Raw genomic sequence first — 15077 nt, 5'->3', positions numbered from 1 at the left:
AGCTATTAATATTGTGCCTACTGAATTTGCACCTCCTCGTTATTCTGGGCATAGTAGTGATCCAAACATATGAAGGAATGAACCTTGAGCAATTCGCAGCTCTCTCTGTATTTCAAGTGAATATAATTATTGAAGTGAGGGAGGAGAGAGGGGCTGCTTCGGGCCAGGGTGCGGGACTCAGACAGCCCGTCCTCATGTCTGGTAACGAGGAGGAAGGTGGTGGGTCGGTGTCCGGTGGGTTGGCGGCGCAATATCCCCTGGATTCTGAGCACATGCCAGTACCGCTGGGAGAGCATGCGTGACATGCTGAGCGCACCCCCCCTCCACTAGGGTGACCAGATTTTCAAAATGAAAAACCGGGACACATTAAAAAATTATTTATAAAACAAATTACTTCATGTGACGCCCCCCGTTGCCATGACAACGAGACACTGACGTCAGGCGGCTACAGGTTGCCATGACGTCCCGTTGCCATAATGCGTCCCGTTGTCATGTCAACTTGATGCCGCATGACGTCACGGAGCGACTCGTTGTTATGGCAATGTGCATTACGTGACATCGCGCAGCCATGTTGTTGGAATTTAGAGGGGAGGATACAGCCAAAGGCAAGATAAATAAATATATAATAAATATATCTAAAAAAAATGTTATCTCCACACAGAGCCACTGACCCACACACCCACACACACAGAGCCACTGACCTACACACAGAGCCACTGACCTACACACAGCCACTGACCCACACACACACAGAGCCACTGATCCACACACAGAGCCACTGACCAACACACACACACACAGCCACTGACACACACACATACACACAGAGCCACTGACCCACACACCCACACACACACAGAGCCACTGACCCACACACCCACAGAGCCACTAACCCACACACACAGAGCCACTGACACACACACAGAGCCACTGACACACACACACACACAGAGCCACTGACACACACACACACACACACACACACACAGCCACACACACACACACACACACACACACACACACACACACACACAGATACTGACCCACAAGCAGAGCCACTGACCCACACACCCACAGCCACTGACCCACACACACAGAGCCACAAACACACAGCCACTGACCCACACACCCACAGCGCCACTGACCCACACACCCAGAGCCACTAACCCACGCACCCACTCACAGAGCCACTGACCCACACAAACACAGAGCCACTGACCCACACATCCACAGCCACTGACCCACACACACACAGCCACTGACACACAGAGCCACACACCCACAGCCAGTGACACACACACACATAGATACACTGACACACACACACACACACAAGCACAGAGCCACTGACACACACAGAGCCACACACCCACAGCCACACACACACACACACACAGACACACACACACACACACACACACACACACATACACACACACACACACACACACACACACACACACACACTATCCTTATATTATGAATGAGTACAGTAAGGGGCTATGTAATAGGGCAGGGAGCATGGTTGGGGGTACACGAGGCGGGGTTTGGGGATATATAATGAATCAGTGCAGTAAAAGGGTACAAAAACAAGTGATACTACAAATAGCGCTAGACCAATAAAACAGTGCAGTGCCCAAAATAGACTATAAAGGTGACAAAAAATGTCATATAGGGAAAGCTGCCCGGTTTTCTAATATGGGGACTATCTCAAATAATCACCAAAACCAATGAAGAATTACAAAAATAGAAATAAACCTTGGCGCATGTGTGAAGTGATAAAACAATGTGAATTGAAATAAACTCCACAAAGGATATAACAATGGTGGTGGATGAAGTAAAATGTCTTTTCTTCTAAATGATGAAAAACTGAAATGGACTCAGTCCTCAATATATGGTGTAAAGTTCCTCCTCGCAGCAACTGCTATCCTGTTCAGTAAAACATAAAACAGGGACACAACATTGCGCAGTAACGTTTTAAGCAATGAAGCCCTCTTGTGTAGATGTCCCAAAAGAATGCCTACTTACTAGAAATAGGAAGACAGCGTGCGGTGGAGAGAAACTGTATGATGAGCCTTCCGAATCCGATCGTTTTCCAGGGTAACACGAACCCCACGTGATATCCCTGGTTCGGATGGATATCAAGGAAAGGACCCTCTTTCACAGAGAAAATGTTTTCCGGATATGCTTCAATACTCCTATACTTAGATCTCCATAGCATGGGATAAAAAGAGAGAGAGGATTGCGCAATACCGTTTAAACTTTAATAACACATCCTCGTTTGAACAGAAACATACTCACAATGTTTCTGTAAGTTAAAAGCATTTGTTAGAGGTGCCTAACCAGGCTAGAAACCAATGTACAGTCTCTGACAGTCCTGACAACCCCGCGTGTGTCCCGTGTTGTTCCGGCGCACAGCGATGACGTCACTGTCCCTGTGTCAGATGGATCACCAGTCTGGCACCTCCTTTGGCTCCTCCCTACGCGTTTCGTGATGGGGAAACGTCACTTCTTCAGGGGTTTGTGGAGCCTCACCAATCCCAATGTCTTTAAATAGCCCTAAGTTAACCCTTCAAATTCTGGGATAACATTAGGTGTAACCAAGGTGAATGAACTGATATCGCAATGAAACGGTGCCAGTGGGGTTAAACATACACCTGGGATCCTGGAGGTGTGTATACATAGGGATAATTGAAACCATAAAACACACTAAAATTGTTTAAAAATAAAAAATATAAAATGGAAAATAAAATGGAAACATCAATTGACTCGGCAACAGAAATGCTAATAAAAGGAATTGCAATAACGTGGCCATGGAACAGGGGGTCTCAAAGAAAAGATGCCCAATCAAAGTCAATGTTCAATCCTTTGGGGGAGAGAGTTTTTAAGGTGTAGATCCAGAAGGTCTCTTGTTGAGAGACCCTCTGTAATCTATCGCCCCCTCTAACATTGACTTTGGGGCAATCAATACCAATACAATACCAATACAAATAAGCCCATCAGGTATCATATTATGATGTACCTTCAAATGGTTTGATACACTCTGTGTTTCTAAGCCCTTTCTGATGTTGTATACATGTTCAGCAAATCTTCTTTTAAGAGGCCTCCCTGTTCTACCCACGTACTGCAATCCGCATGGACATTCTAAAAGATAGACACAGAAACTTGATTTACAATTGATGAATGTTTTGATGTCATATGTCTTACCTGTGCATTTTCGCCCCAAATTACAACCGATGGCTCACCCCCCTCCCCGTACACACGGGCCGTGCGAGGCGGTGACGCGGCTCTTACTCACAGGATTTATATTCTTATTTAATGATTTCCCTTTGGCGGCGGCGGCGGCGGGTGGGTGCCCCCCCCCCCCCTGTGATCCCTCCTCCCACTTACCGGCTCTCCATCCGCCTCCCTCTCTCCCACCGCAGGCCAGGAACGCACAATGCACCGCGCGGGAACACACACACCAGCTCAGTCCTCCAGTCCGACATCCTACAAAGCCCCACCCCCTGCATCCTTTAACCAATCCCCTGCGGCCCGGCTGGCATTCTCTAAAAGCCCAACCCCCCTGGCATTCTACAAATCCTCATCTGCTACCGCATCTTCCCTGCATCGCACGCCCCGCCACCGCCGCCGCATCCTGCTAGAAAAACCAGGACATTACCGGGACGGACCCGCAACCGGGACAGGAATGAAAAAAACTGGACTGTCCCGGCAAAACCGGGACATCTGGTCACCATACCCTCCACCCCACTGCCACACTTGGAAAACACACACACACAGATGCACACACAGTGACGCACAATGACACACAGTGACGCACACACACAAGGAATTCACAGGTACTATAAATATAGAAGTGCAAATAGCTAAAACATGTGTTCTATGTCAAACGTCTTTGCGTTTTGGCACTGAAATTGTGTTTTTGATTTTTAATTAAAAACATCACCATTACAAATACAATTTCTGCGACAAAAATAGTGACAAAAGACAAAGAAGTTTCACTTAAAATGTGCGTGCTCGGCACACACTCATTTACATTTATACAGATGTTCAAGCACCTTTATTTGAAAACAAGTCTTAGCCATTAATTAAAACAATGATAGCATCTTACGAATGTATGTATCATTTTAAGTTAATGTAGTGTACATAGGATGAAAGTTCTTGGTCAGAAACCTTGGGATTGCTGAGCTCCCCCTTTCTTCCTTGTTATTATCAATGTTACATTACATACTATTGAACCGTCGATTGGCAACGTTGCATCCTAAAGTCTAAACTTGAAAGACGTGTAAGCTGTCCTAATAAAGCATTAAAAAGCAGCGCAAGATTTATTACAGGCAAGTATCCCACTTAAAAGTCTGGTGTATTTCATTTTCGTCTAAAACCAGATCTAAAGCGAGAATCTTTCACACACTATTTCCCCTGCCCATGTGCACCCTACAGCAACACAGGCGGAACGTAACAGCTCAGAAAAGGAGGGAGGGAGGGAATGGTTTTCGCGATGCACGCCAGACGCATGCGCGCTGCGAGGAGGTGGGACAACCACATCGCAGTGGAACGTTGTGAGGTTGGAGCGCGCGTCCCCACGTGGTTGGAGAGCTTTCCCCGGGGGACTTCGTGCCTTGTGAGCGGGGTCAGAGACCGGCAGCATGGCGGGGAAAGAGAGAGGCGTGCGGGGCAGCGCCATCTTCACCGGGTACCGTTCCCTGGGCATCTATAGCAACCACACTCCCCACGTGCTGCGGTATCACAAGAAGCACAAGGAGTTCTACCTGGTGACGTCAGTGGGAAGGAGCTTCCTCACCTACAATGTAAGTGCCCGGCTCGCGGAGGGGCCGGGTCACACTGGGGTGCGGGGCTGAGCTTCTCTGTGTCCCGGGGGTGGGGACGGGTGGGGACGGGGAGGAGTAGTAGTATAAAGTGACTTGCCCAATTAGTTGACACTGGGCACCAGGTTAATGATTACATGGGGAAATAACTGCGTTTCCACCTGATACAATAGGCCAAGTCTGACCTCATCACCCACACCCCCGTTTACATTTCAAATGGAGTCCGCCCTCAAACTTTTTTTTGTTTTAATATTCTGGGCAATACTGCTAATGAAACTCCCATATACGATGATGCAACTGTTAAATTGGGTAACACCACAGCAATTTTTAGTTCAATAACTGTTACATCAGGAATGGGTTTAACCATTGTAAATCTGACACCATTTTTGATACGAAGAACGAGCCAATTTGGCCGTGGTCCATAAATGGAAAATTGTAATAAATGTGATGGCAACATAAAAATAATTTTCATGTTCTAGGACAAATGGTACCTTAATCCTTTGAGTGCCCCAAGATGTAGTTACTGCGTCATGGAGTCTGACCCCTCCAGGAGACCCATGATGTAGTGGCTAAATCATACCCAAAGAGTGCTTTTTTTTTTTTTTTCATCTTTGAGCGTGACCTGTGTTCCTATGAAACTTAGGCTTTGGTCCGGCGGCGCGCGCGTGCGCGTTCCTCACCAGCCGGGGTATCCTTTCCTAGCCGGTCCCAGTCCCCCCTCACTGCACGGCTCACAACGTGCTGTGACGCGTCAGCCGCCAGGGGATGCAAGAAAATTGTGTTCCCGAGCGGTGACGCGTCACGTGGTGCGCTGATGAGGCTATCAGCGGCGGGAGCTGTCAGACAGCTTCCTCCACAAGGTAGGGTGTGTGTGTGTGTGTCAGCGTGTGTGAGGAGGGCATTTGTGGGGGAAGGGGGAGGGAGCTGGAGCTGCTTACCTTCCAGCAGCCCTCCTGTTTTTGTGTTCATGGCTGCCACGGTTACGTGCCCGCTTTCTGGCGTCCCTGCCCCCCAGGCACGCAAAGGGTTAAATCCCATTTCCGTTATTTAATCGTCCTGGGTAGGGCCCTCCTTACCATTTGAATCGGTTTGCATCCATATATCTTTATTTGTGTCATTCTAGTTGATGTCACTACTGTTTCCTCACTGTACCGTGCTGAGGAATATGTTTGCTTTATAAACAATAAGAATCACTTCACACGCACTTTTATTCCTCCTATTGACCTCTTCCAAATTGCAGGCACTATAGGGCAACTTGGGACTTGAGTGTGGGTGGGATAACTTTAAACCAGTGTTATCCATCATAAGTCTTTTAGAGCTAGACTTAGCCAATGGGGGTTTTGTTGCTATCACACCCTTCAGAATTCAATTTAGTTACACAAAATAGATTTAAATAGCAAAGAAAAATCTAAATTGTCTGACACCCCTAATATTACTTTGACAATATTCACCAGAATACAACAAATGCAGCAAACTTCTGGAAGGTTATCAACAATATATTCCAGCCTTCTATCCATCAACAACCAAGTAATATCACTAACGAGGATATTACGTGCTACTAACTTATTAGCGAAACTATTAGCGCAACCCAAACCACAAACATGAACCTCATTCTGAGAGTACCCATATAGCCCCACTCTCTCCCAACACTGCTCACAATTTTCAATTTCTCCCTGTATCCGAAGAGGAGATAACAACAAAAGCGCTCCTCAAATTAAAACTAAGCAGCCAATGTGGACCTGACTTACTGCAATCTAAGTTCCTAAGACTTGTGCCCCAGCCATTGCCAAACCAATTATTCCATAGTCAACTCTATTCTGTCTGCAGGACATATCCCTAAGACCTGGAAAACTGCCAGAGTTGTCCCAATCTTCAAAAGTGGGGACAAAAACACTGTCTCAAACTACAGGCCAATCTCTCTTCTCCCAATACTATACCAAGGCAAATTTCCCTAGCCAATAGCAATTCGGTTTTTGCCCCAAAGAATCCACGATAACTACACTGCTAAAAGTTTGCAATGAAATCCAGTGTGGAATGGAACTGGGACAACTCACTGGTGCAATATTCCTAGATTTTGCAAAGGGTTTTGATACTGTTGATCATGTTATGCTTTAAACTGGTTTCATTCCTACCTATCAGGTATATCCCAACATGTGTCTATCTCAGGCTCTAACTCCAACCCCTTGGATATCACCTGTGGTGTCCCGCAAGGCTCTGTTCTGGGGCCCCTACTCTTCTCAGTGTTCATCAATGATCTTCCTACAGCTTGTCAGGAAGCTTCAATACACATGTATGCAGATGACACAATCTTAGGCTAAGGCCCCGCTCCCAGAGTCAGCGCACCCGCACTGCAGACAGGCGGTGCGCTGAGATACACAGACTGCGATATGCGGTCTGTAGGGAGGTGGGCGGGAGTGGGAGGCTTGACAGGGAGGGGGGGCGTGGCTTGAGTGGAGGGACCCGCTACTCTTCCCCCCCCCCCCCCCCCCTCTCCACGGACTCGGGCTGGAGCTGGAGCTGCTGAGGGTAACTTTAAACACACACGCAGGCACTTATATACACACACACACACACACGCAGGCACTCACGCACTCATACACACACACACACGCGCACACACAGGCAGGCAGGCACTCATACACACACACACACACACAGGCAGGCACTCACGCACTCATACACACACGCGCGCACACACAGGCAGGCACTCACGCACTCGGGCACACACACAGACAGGCATGCACTCACACACACACACAGACATGCACTCACCTGCTTTCACTCCACACTCCTCCCCGCTCCCCGAAGCCTCTCCTCCTGCTGAAGCCTCCCCTCCCCATTGGCTCACAGCCACACCACGTGACGCGTCAACGCTAGGAAACACCATTCTCTTGTGTCTCCTAGCGGCTGACGCGCCACAGCGTGTTGTCAGCTGTGCCGCCAGGGGGGACCGGGACCGGCTCGCGAGGATTCCCCTGCTGGTGGGGAACTCGCGACATGGCCGCCCGCGCCAACGAGCGCAGCGGGACCGAGGCCTTATATGCACACAGCCAAAGCTTCTCCGACCTAGAACACGTACTTCAATCTGACTTTTTGAGACTTGAAAATTGGATTTCCCAAAACAAACTGTTTTTAACACTGACAAGACTGTAACAATGGTATTTGGCACCAAGGCTAAATTTCTAATGCTTCCAATTATTGAGCTCCAAATCAGAACCAACGCTAACATCAACCTAACTCCTGTTACTAGTTTTAAATACTTTAGCATATGGTTTGACTCCCATTTAACATTTGGGATACACATTGATACCATGACATCCAAAACCTATGCCAAACCAGGTGTACTTTACAGGAACAAATCCTCCCTAAGTCTGCAGGTCAGAAAGCGTATTGCACAGCAGATGCTAATGCCAATTATCGACTATCGACCAATTTATCAAACCCACCTTGGCAAACTTGATACCCTCTACCATTCAATATGTTGTTTTGTGCTCCAATGCAACTAAGTACACATCACTGCGAAATGCTCAAAGAACTAGATTGGTCATCATTTGAGTCTAAGCGCAAAGTTCATCACTCCTGTCTTGCCTTCAAATACTTTCTGGGGAAGCTACCCGTCTATCTGAACAAGCTCCTCACTCCGACCAAATGCAACATTTATCTGAGATTTGACTCCAAAAGATTGTTCATGGTCCCAAGGTTCAGCAAATATCTGGCCGCTCCTTCTTCTCTTATCATGCTCCCCAAAACAATCTACCGGAGACTCTCACAGCCACTACCAGACTAAGTTATTTCAAAACTAAAGCTGTCTCACATTTTAATCTGGTCTGTAACTGTTACATACGCCCATAATATATATTATCTTTAACTGTGCACGCAATGTCTTGTATATAATGTATACCCTGTTCACTTATGTAACTATGTATTGTAACCATGTATTTGTCATCTTAACTCTATGCCCAGGACATACTTGAAAACGTGAGGTAACTCTCAATGTATTACTTTCTGGTAAAACATTTTTATAAATCAATATAAATGTCTGCCAAATCTGCCACAAGATATGCACCAACACTGTCATGTATACTGTAGAAAGACACACAGATTGGAGAAATAAACAGTGGTAATATAAACAGTATTCAGTGGCAATTATCTTCATCCTATCTTGTATTTGGCAATGTAGAAACACAAACATCCAGTGTGACTACTACTATAAAATCAGGGCTCTGCCTAGCAGTTTTTTCTTCATGCAAATTTTTTATTCTAGAGTGTAACAATTATATCCGATATAAAAAAAAAAAGTTTTCTAAACTGCAGAGGCAGTTCTCCAGAATGCAAAATGCGGGTAGGGCATTTTAAAGCCAAATCCTGTTTCATTCTGTTAAAACTAGTACTCGGCCTTAAATTAAGCTTGTTTTTTTAGTTACAAGCATACTAACATTTTCCCAAAAATAATTTCAAACACATTGCTACTTAATTTCTTACTACATGGGAATTATTTGTGCTAGAAAATAGATTGCAATTAACTTTTAACTCTTTAATCTATAGGTGAACAAACTTGGACAAGTTGCAGTCAGTAAGTATTTTATCTGATATTTTTAGTTTTTGCTTTATAAAATGATCAAACTTCATGTAAAACTGGAGCCCTATCAAGTTAACTTTCCATTTACCTACCTAATACCTGTTCTATAAGTTAAAAGGCAAGCAGGACGTCCAGTGTAACAGGTACTAGACCTGGTACTAGACCAGGCCTGCACAACTCCAGCTGTGCTTAAGTAGGGATATCCTGAAAACCTGTCCTGTTTGCGGCCCTCTGGGACTGGAGTTGAACAGGCCTGTACTAGACAGACACTCTAAATCCATCCTAACCCACAAATATGAACAGAACCCAAAACCGAAATATCTTATGTTAAACAAGTACTTGACAGAAAGTGGTTGAGGAAAAATACAAAGACTGAGACGGAAGAAAATGACATTATGTGACATGAAAAGAAGTCAATGTCCCTTTATCCAATTAATAAATTCTACTATGTGCAATACTTTTTTCTTGTTAAAATTAGATTCTTTTTTTTTTTTTTTTATTTATTTTTTTTTGAGAGGGTGGGTGGGGTACCCAACCTCTAAACCGTGGCTGCCTTGCAATGATAATGAGTTAAAACAGTCTTTCCCAACTTTTCTTCATTTGTTTTTAAAACAGGAGACAGTTATCTCTTAATTTTTTTTTTTTTTTTAATCTAGATTCAATTGCAATGTGTTTATTTACGCTTCTAGTTTACATTGCATTGTCTATCTTTCAATATTTTGTCTTGGCCTTTCATTTCTTTTTACACATCTAAGCATTTGTTAGTTTTAAAGTCCTCTTCCTTTTTTTTTTTGCCTCTTTGCAGGCAATGCACTTCCAGATATCATTAGTTGCCTGGCTGCAGACAGAATGCTGGTGTTTGCCGCACATGGAAATCTTCTTAAAGCATTTGCACGGAACAAAGAGGTTGGTATACACTTTTTAACATTGATAATGTGTATGAGTAGAGAAAAATATGCATGTTTATTGGTAAGTCGCAAATTCTGTACAACTGTGGTTCAGAAATCGTCTTAACGAGGGCACTTATATGTTTTATAAATACTAAGTCTAGGAATAATCGTGTTATAATATACCCCTAAGGTAAGTGGCCTTGATTGTATCAAGTGTTGTAAACTGGAGAATTGCTCCAAAACCAGTGCAAATGACATAATTTTTAACATTGAGTGACTACATTAATGTATCAAGGTGCTCTGCTTCGTTTTTTTGCTGACATTGTGCTGTGAGCATTTTGGGAAGTAGTCATGGGAGCAGATAGAGCAATAATATTATAATGGAATGTATCAAAAGTAGTGTTTGTCGCAGGTCCCAGAAGTTTGAATTTTTATTTCCATGTGACCATGTTTTTGGTCATGTGTTCTCACCATGCTGCTGGCTGGTAATAACTACTTGCCACAGGTGAACTTGTTTATCGAACCCTGTCTATATCTATATTCTGCTCCTTAAATAATCATTTTATATATTGACATTGAGAGAACAGCAACCTTGCCAGAAGTGATGTTGAAGGGACATGAAGAAAGTACTATAGTACTCCTTAGTTTTGTAAGAAAACATGAATTTTCATGTAATTGGTTGTTTATGGCAGCTACCCCAAATTGAGAAATCAAACAATGCAAAAAATGTAAAAAGGAAAGTATTATGGAGCGTTAAAATCTCATGCTATTTATCTGGTACTATTTAGCTTTTGTGTCTATTTAATGGTGTTGTAAAGAAAAGCTTAATAATAGCCAGCTCCATTTTCAAGATTGATTTCCCAGTGCTTGCTTACCTCATACTGCAGCTTATTACCATCACAGTGTTGCATTTCAGAGTTGTCTATGTACAGTATATGGTATTTCATGAGTACATTAATGGGAAACACTGCTTGTCCAGGTAGTGCACACCTACAAGGGCCATGATGCAGAAATTCACCTGGTGCAGCCCTTTGGTGATCATGTGATCTCTGTGGACACCAGTAATTTGCTCATGATCTGGGACATCAAATCAGAAGGTAAGAGGAATGCTTTTGTGTCTACAAGTAACTCCTGGGAACCTTTAAGTGCCCAAGATGTGTCAGTGGGGTCTATTGATGACTTGTGATTCCTATCCCCAGAGGCCATATTGTTCTCAAAGATCTCGGGCACTGGCCGGTTCCTGGAATTCAAAATACTGTGATTCGGCTTGAAAAAAAGAAAACAAAAGCTATATGAAAAAAATAGTTGCCAAAGATTGCTGCTTTAAGAAGCCAAATTACTTTGCGATGTGTGGATTTTTGCACTGTAGAGCAGGGGTGCGCAAAGTTTTTGGTGTGCACCACCCTCCTGGGAGCCCCAGCTTTTGCGCCACCCTTGCTTAAAACCCAGGGCCAAATGACGTTGCTGGTCATTTAAGGTCACATGACCCCGCAGCATCATTTGAGGCGCGTTGTCATGTCACATGACCTCGGCATCTTTTGGCGCCATGGCGATGCGTCGCCGAAGACCCGGCTGGCAGCAGTTAAGGCGCCCTTCCCCAATGCATTTCAGTTAAATGCCGGGGGAGGTGTGAGGCCTCTGTAACCGCCGGGCACCCCCTAGCAAATTTTGCGCCCCCCAGTTTGCACACCGCTGCTGTAGTGTCGTTTTCCATTTACACAACCCTGTGTTTCAGCTTCTTCAGCACAGTCACTTATTTATAGAAACATGGTTTTGTAACATAAATGTGAGTGCACACTCAAACATTTAACTTTTTGGACTGTTCATGAACACGTCCGATACGAGTTTGAAAATGACATTGCATATTGACCAACCTAATGTTTTCCGCATGTGCAGAGGAATATCTGCAGTTGAAGTTCGACAAGAGCAACTTTGCCATCTCTGCAATAATGCACCCAAGCACCTACTTGAATAAGATTCTTCTTGGTAGCCAACAAGGAAGCCTTCAGTTGTGGAATGTCAAATCCAAGTAAGCGGTATTCTTTATCAAATATTTTACCAGGCAAAAAATATAGTTACCTCTCGTTTTCAAGTATGTCCTGGGCACAACGTATAGTTGTCATTACAATTACAAACATGTTTAAAGTAGGGAACAATATTGCACTGCGATGCAGGTATCTGTGAGACAATCCTACACACACCACTTTTGATGTACAGCTTTTAGCATGGGCGCCGAGCAGGCTCTGGGTTGTCTTCAAATATCATTTGCCGTACCTCTATCGGTGATGTCACAAAGTGGGATGGGTCTTAGTAGCCATGTAAATTTCAGTTTTGGCGTCTGTTTAGGAATTAAAATGCAGTGAGCAGAATATTTAAGTGTGCACACACATCCTATGGTACAGTAAGAAACCTCAAAGAAAATTAAAATAAATGTGCTGCAAATGTGTGTCGGAGATGAATGCTTGCTTGCCTGTTGCCAATAGTCAATCAATTGCCAATCTGATTGCCGACACACTCTGATTCGAGGGGTTTATCCAGATGAAAAATCCAGAAGTGGTAGATCTAAAGGCAATAACTGGCTAATGCAGGATCTTTCTCAGTTGAGAACTTTTTATTTCTGTATTGCAGGCACAGGGATAACCGCAGGACGAAGAACTGTTAACAAACAAATTATCAAAGACTAATCACATTTATGCACTTGATATCTTTAATATTCAGTCATATTTGTACCAATCCTCTTGAGCAATATTAAGTTATTACCAGTTTTTATAAGTAAACGCACAATGCCAGCAAGTTCTAAACCCAAAACCCACCACATATGTATGTATATGTATCAAAAGGAGTGCTACTGAACGTGGCCAAATGTATACAATAAAAGACAAAAATACCCAATGCTACATCCAACGTGACAAAATGCATAGCTAAAATCATCAATGTTGGTATTCTCATGAGTAAGGATCATTTAGTTAAACCCTTTGGCCAAAGCGTTAAAAGCCTGCAGCCACTTCACTGCATGACCAGTAAGCAGGTCCTAATACTACTTGCGAAAATTCTCATTTACCTCTGCTGTGCTTTATATAAGTGCATTCTTGAAACACTGTTCTGTGTTATCCTGTTGACTGTTAATGTAACTTCACTCGGTATCCCATCCTTGGTTTTCTGCTCTCCCTTCCACATTGCGCCATTCTAATGACATACATTATCAGAGAAGTAGAATAGCAGTATGTATGATCATATTGGCGCACTCCTATCCACAAACTATCTTTAATGCTTGGCTCAGCAGCCAGGACCGTACATGTGCCTATTTTCTCCCAAAGGATAGACATTGCAAAGTCAATCTCAGGCTAGACAAGTTTTTTTTTTTTATCATTTCTGTGTGGTTAACTAGGGTTTAGAGGCGGTTTTGGGGAGTGGAACTGATGAAGCAACAAAAAAAAAAATACATGATAACGATTTTTTTGTATGCAAAATTTTAAAGCAGCATGGTTATTGCTTGGATTTAGGTTTTTGTTTTACATTTTTTTTTAACATTTACACTCCAAACAAAAAACCCCACACAATTGATATTCAGGCCTTTTTACTGCAACCAGAATACATTCTGTTGCTATACTGAAAATGTATTGACGTTTTATTCCACTCATGTGCAAGGAGTAAAATTGTGCAAAATGAATAAATGATAATCACCCAAATTTGTTGGAAAAAGCAGTGGAATATGGTATTGTATTTATTTTTCCCATTAAAGAAAAGCTTTTTTTTTCTTTCTTTTTTTTTCGGCTCAGCTGTCTTACTTGTTACCTAAATAACAAAGTTCTCCACTTATTGTATTTTTTTTTTTTTTATTCGCTCTTTAGCAAACTCTTGTTTACATTTCCAGGATGGGAATCGGGAGTGACCATTCTTCAGCAGGTAAATTAATTTCATAAATTTTTAAAATATAGCATGATTTAGGCTGGGAAATACGGCTCTGGGATGTTAGTGGAACTTCATTGTGTGCTTCCCTTTTTTTTTTCTCATACCTTTTTATTACCGGGTTGCAGTGCACGCCTTCTTTGCCTATTTTTGTGTATCTATTCATCGACTGGAGATCTCCTCTTTTATATGTTCGTGAACATGCTCCACTCCTTTTTAAAGAGATTGTGTAATCCACCTGAAGGCCAGGTGAAAAAGGGTGAGATACTGGATGACTCATTTTTCTTCTTAATCAATCTGACATGTTCCATGATACTGGATCTCAACGGTCTAATGGTGCAACCCACATAGCCTTTTTGACAACCACATGTTGAGTCGGAGCTCGAGCACTTTCTTACAGTGTGAGCTTTACCCACTGTGAACTTTGTCTCTCTCCCCCACTCCCACATTATTATTTAAAAATGAAAAATATTATTTATTTCTATCATTATTTTCTATATCGCTTAAACAAATATTTAACATGATTCTCAATCTTGTATGTCTGTAACTCATGGAATACATTTAATTATTCCTTAATGAGTTTTTATTCCATGTTATGTTTACGCAGGTTCAGCTATCTTTAGACAATCGTATGTATGTATACAGTTGTGTGAAAAAGAAAGTACACCCTCTTTGAATTCTATGGTTTTACATATCAGGACATAATAACAATAATCTGTTCCTTAGCAGGTCTTAAAATTAGGTAAATACAACCTCAGATGAACAACAACACATGACATATTACACAGTGTCATGATTTATTTAACAAAAATAAAGCCAAAATGGAGAAGCTATGTGTGAAAAACTAAATACACCCTTACTGCTTCCATAGGA

General features: G+C 43.1%; 1 protein-coding gene across 1 annotated transcript in view; it reads left to right on the top strand.

The window, feature by feature from the left end:
• Positions 1-4523: 4523 nt before the first annotated feature.
• Positions 4524-15077, top strand: part of WDR36 (WD repeat domain 36) — a 56818-nt gene continuing 46264 nt past the window's right edge. The window contains exons 1-6 of the mRNA XM_075601880.1: positions 4524-4808; positions 9372-9399; positions 10211-10311; positions 11275-11392; positions 12192-12324; positions 14147-14201. Of these exons, the coding sequence (XP_075457995.1) occupies positions 4647-4808; positions 9372-9399; positions 10211-10311; positions 11275-11392; positions 12192-12324; positions 14147-14201 (597 nt within the window). The 5' untranslated portion in view covers positions 4524-4646. The remainder of the gene's footprint in view (positions 4809-9371; positions 9400-10210; positions 10312-11274; positions 11393-12191; positions 12325-14146; positions 14202-15077) is intronic.

The sequence above is a fragment of the Ascaphus truei genome, chromosome 1 (genome assembly GCF_040206685.1).
Source record: "Ascaphus truei isolate aAscTru1 chromosome 1, aAscTru1.hap1, whole genome shotgun sequence".
Lineage (NCBI taxonomy): Eukaryota > Metazoa > Chordata > Amphibia > Anura > Ascaphidae > Ascaphus > Ascaphus truei.
Note: the sequence above shows the minus strand (reverse complement) of the source record. Positions and strands in the feature narration are given on the sequence as shown.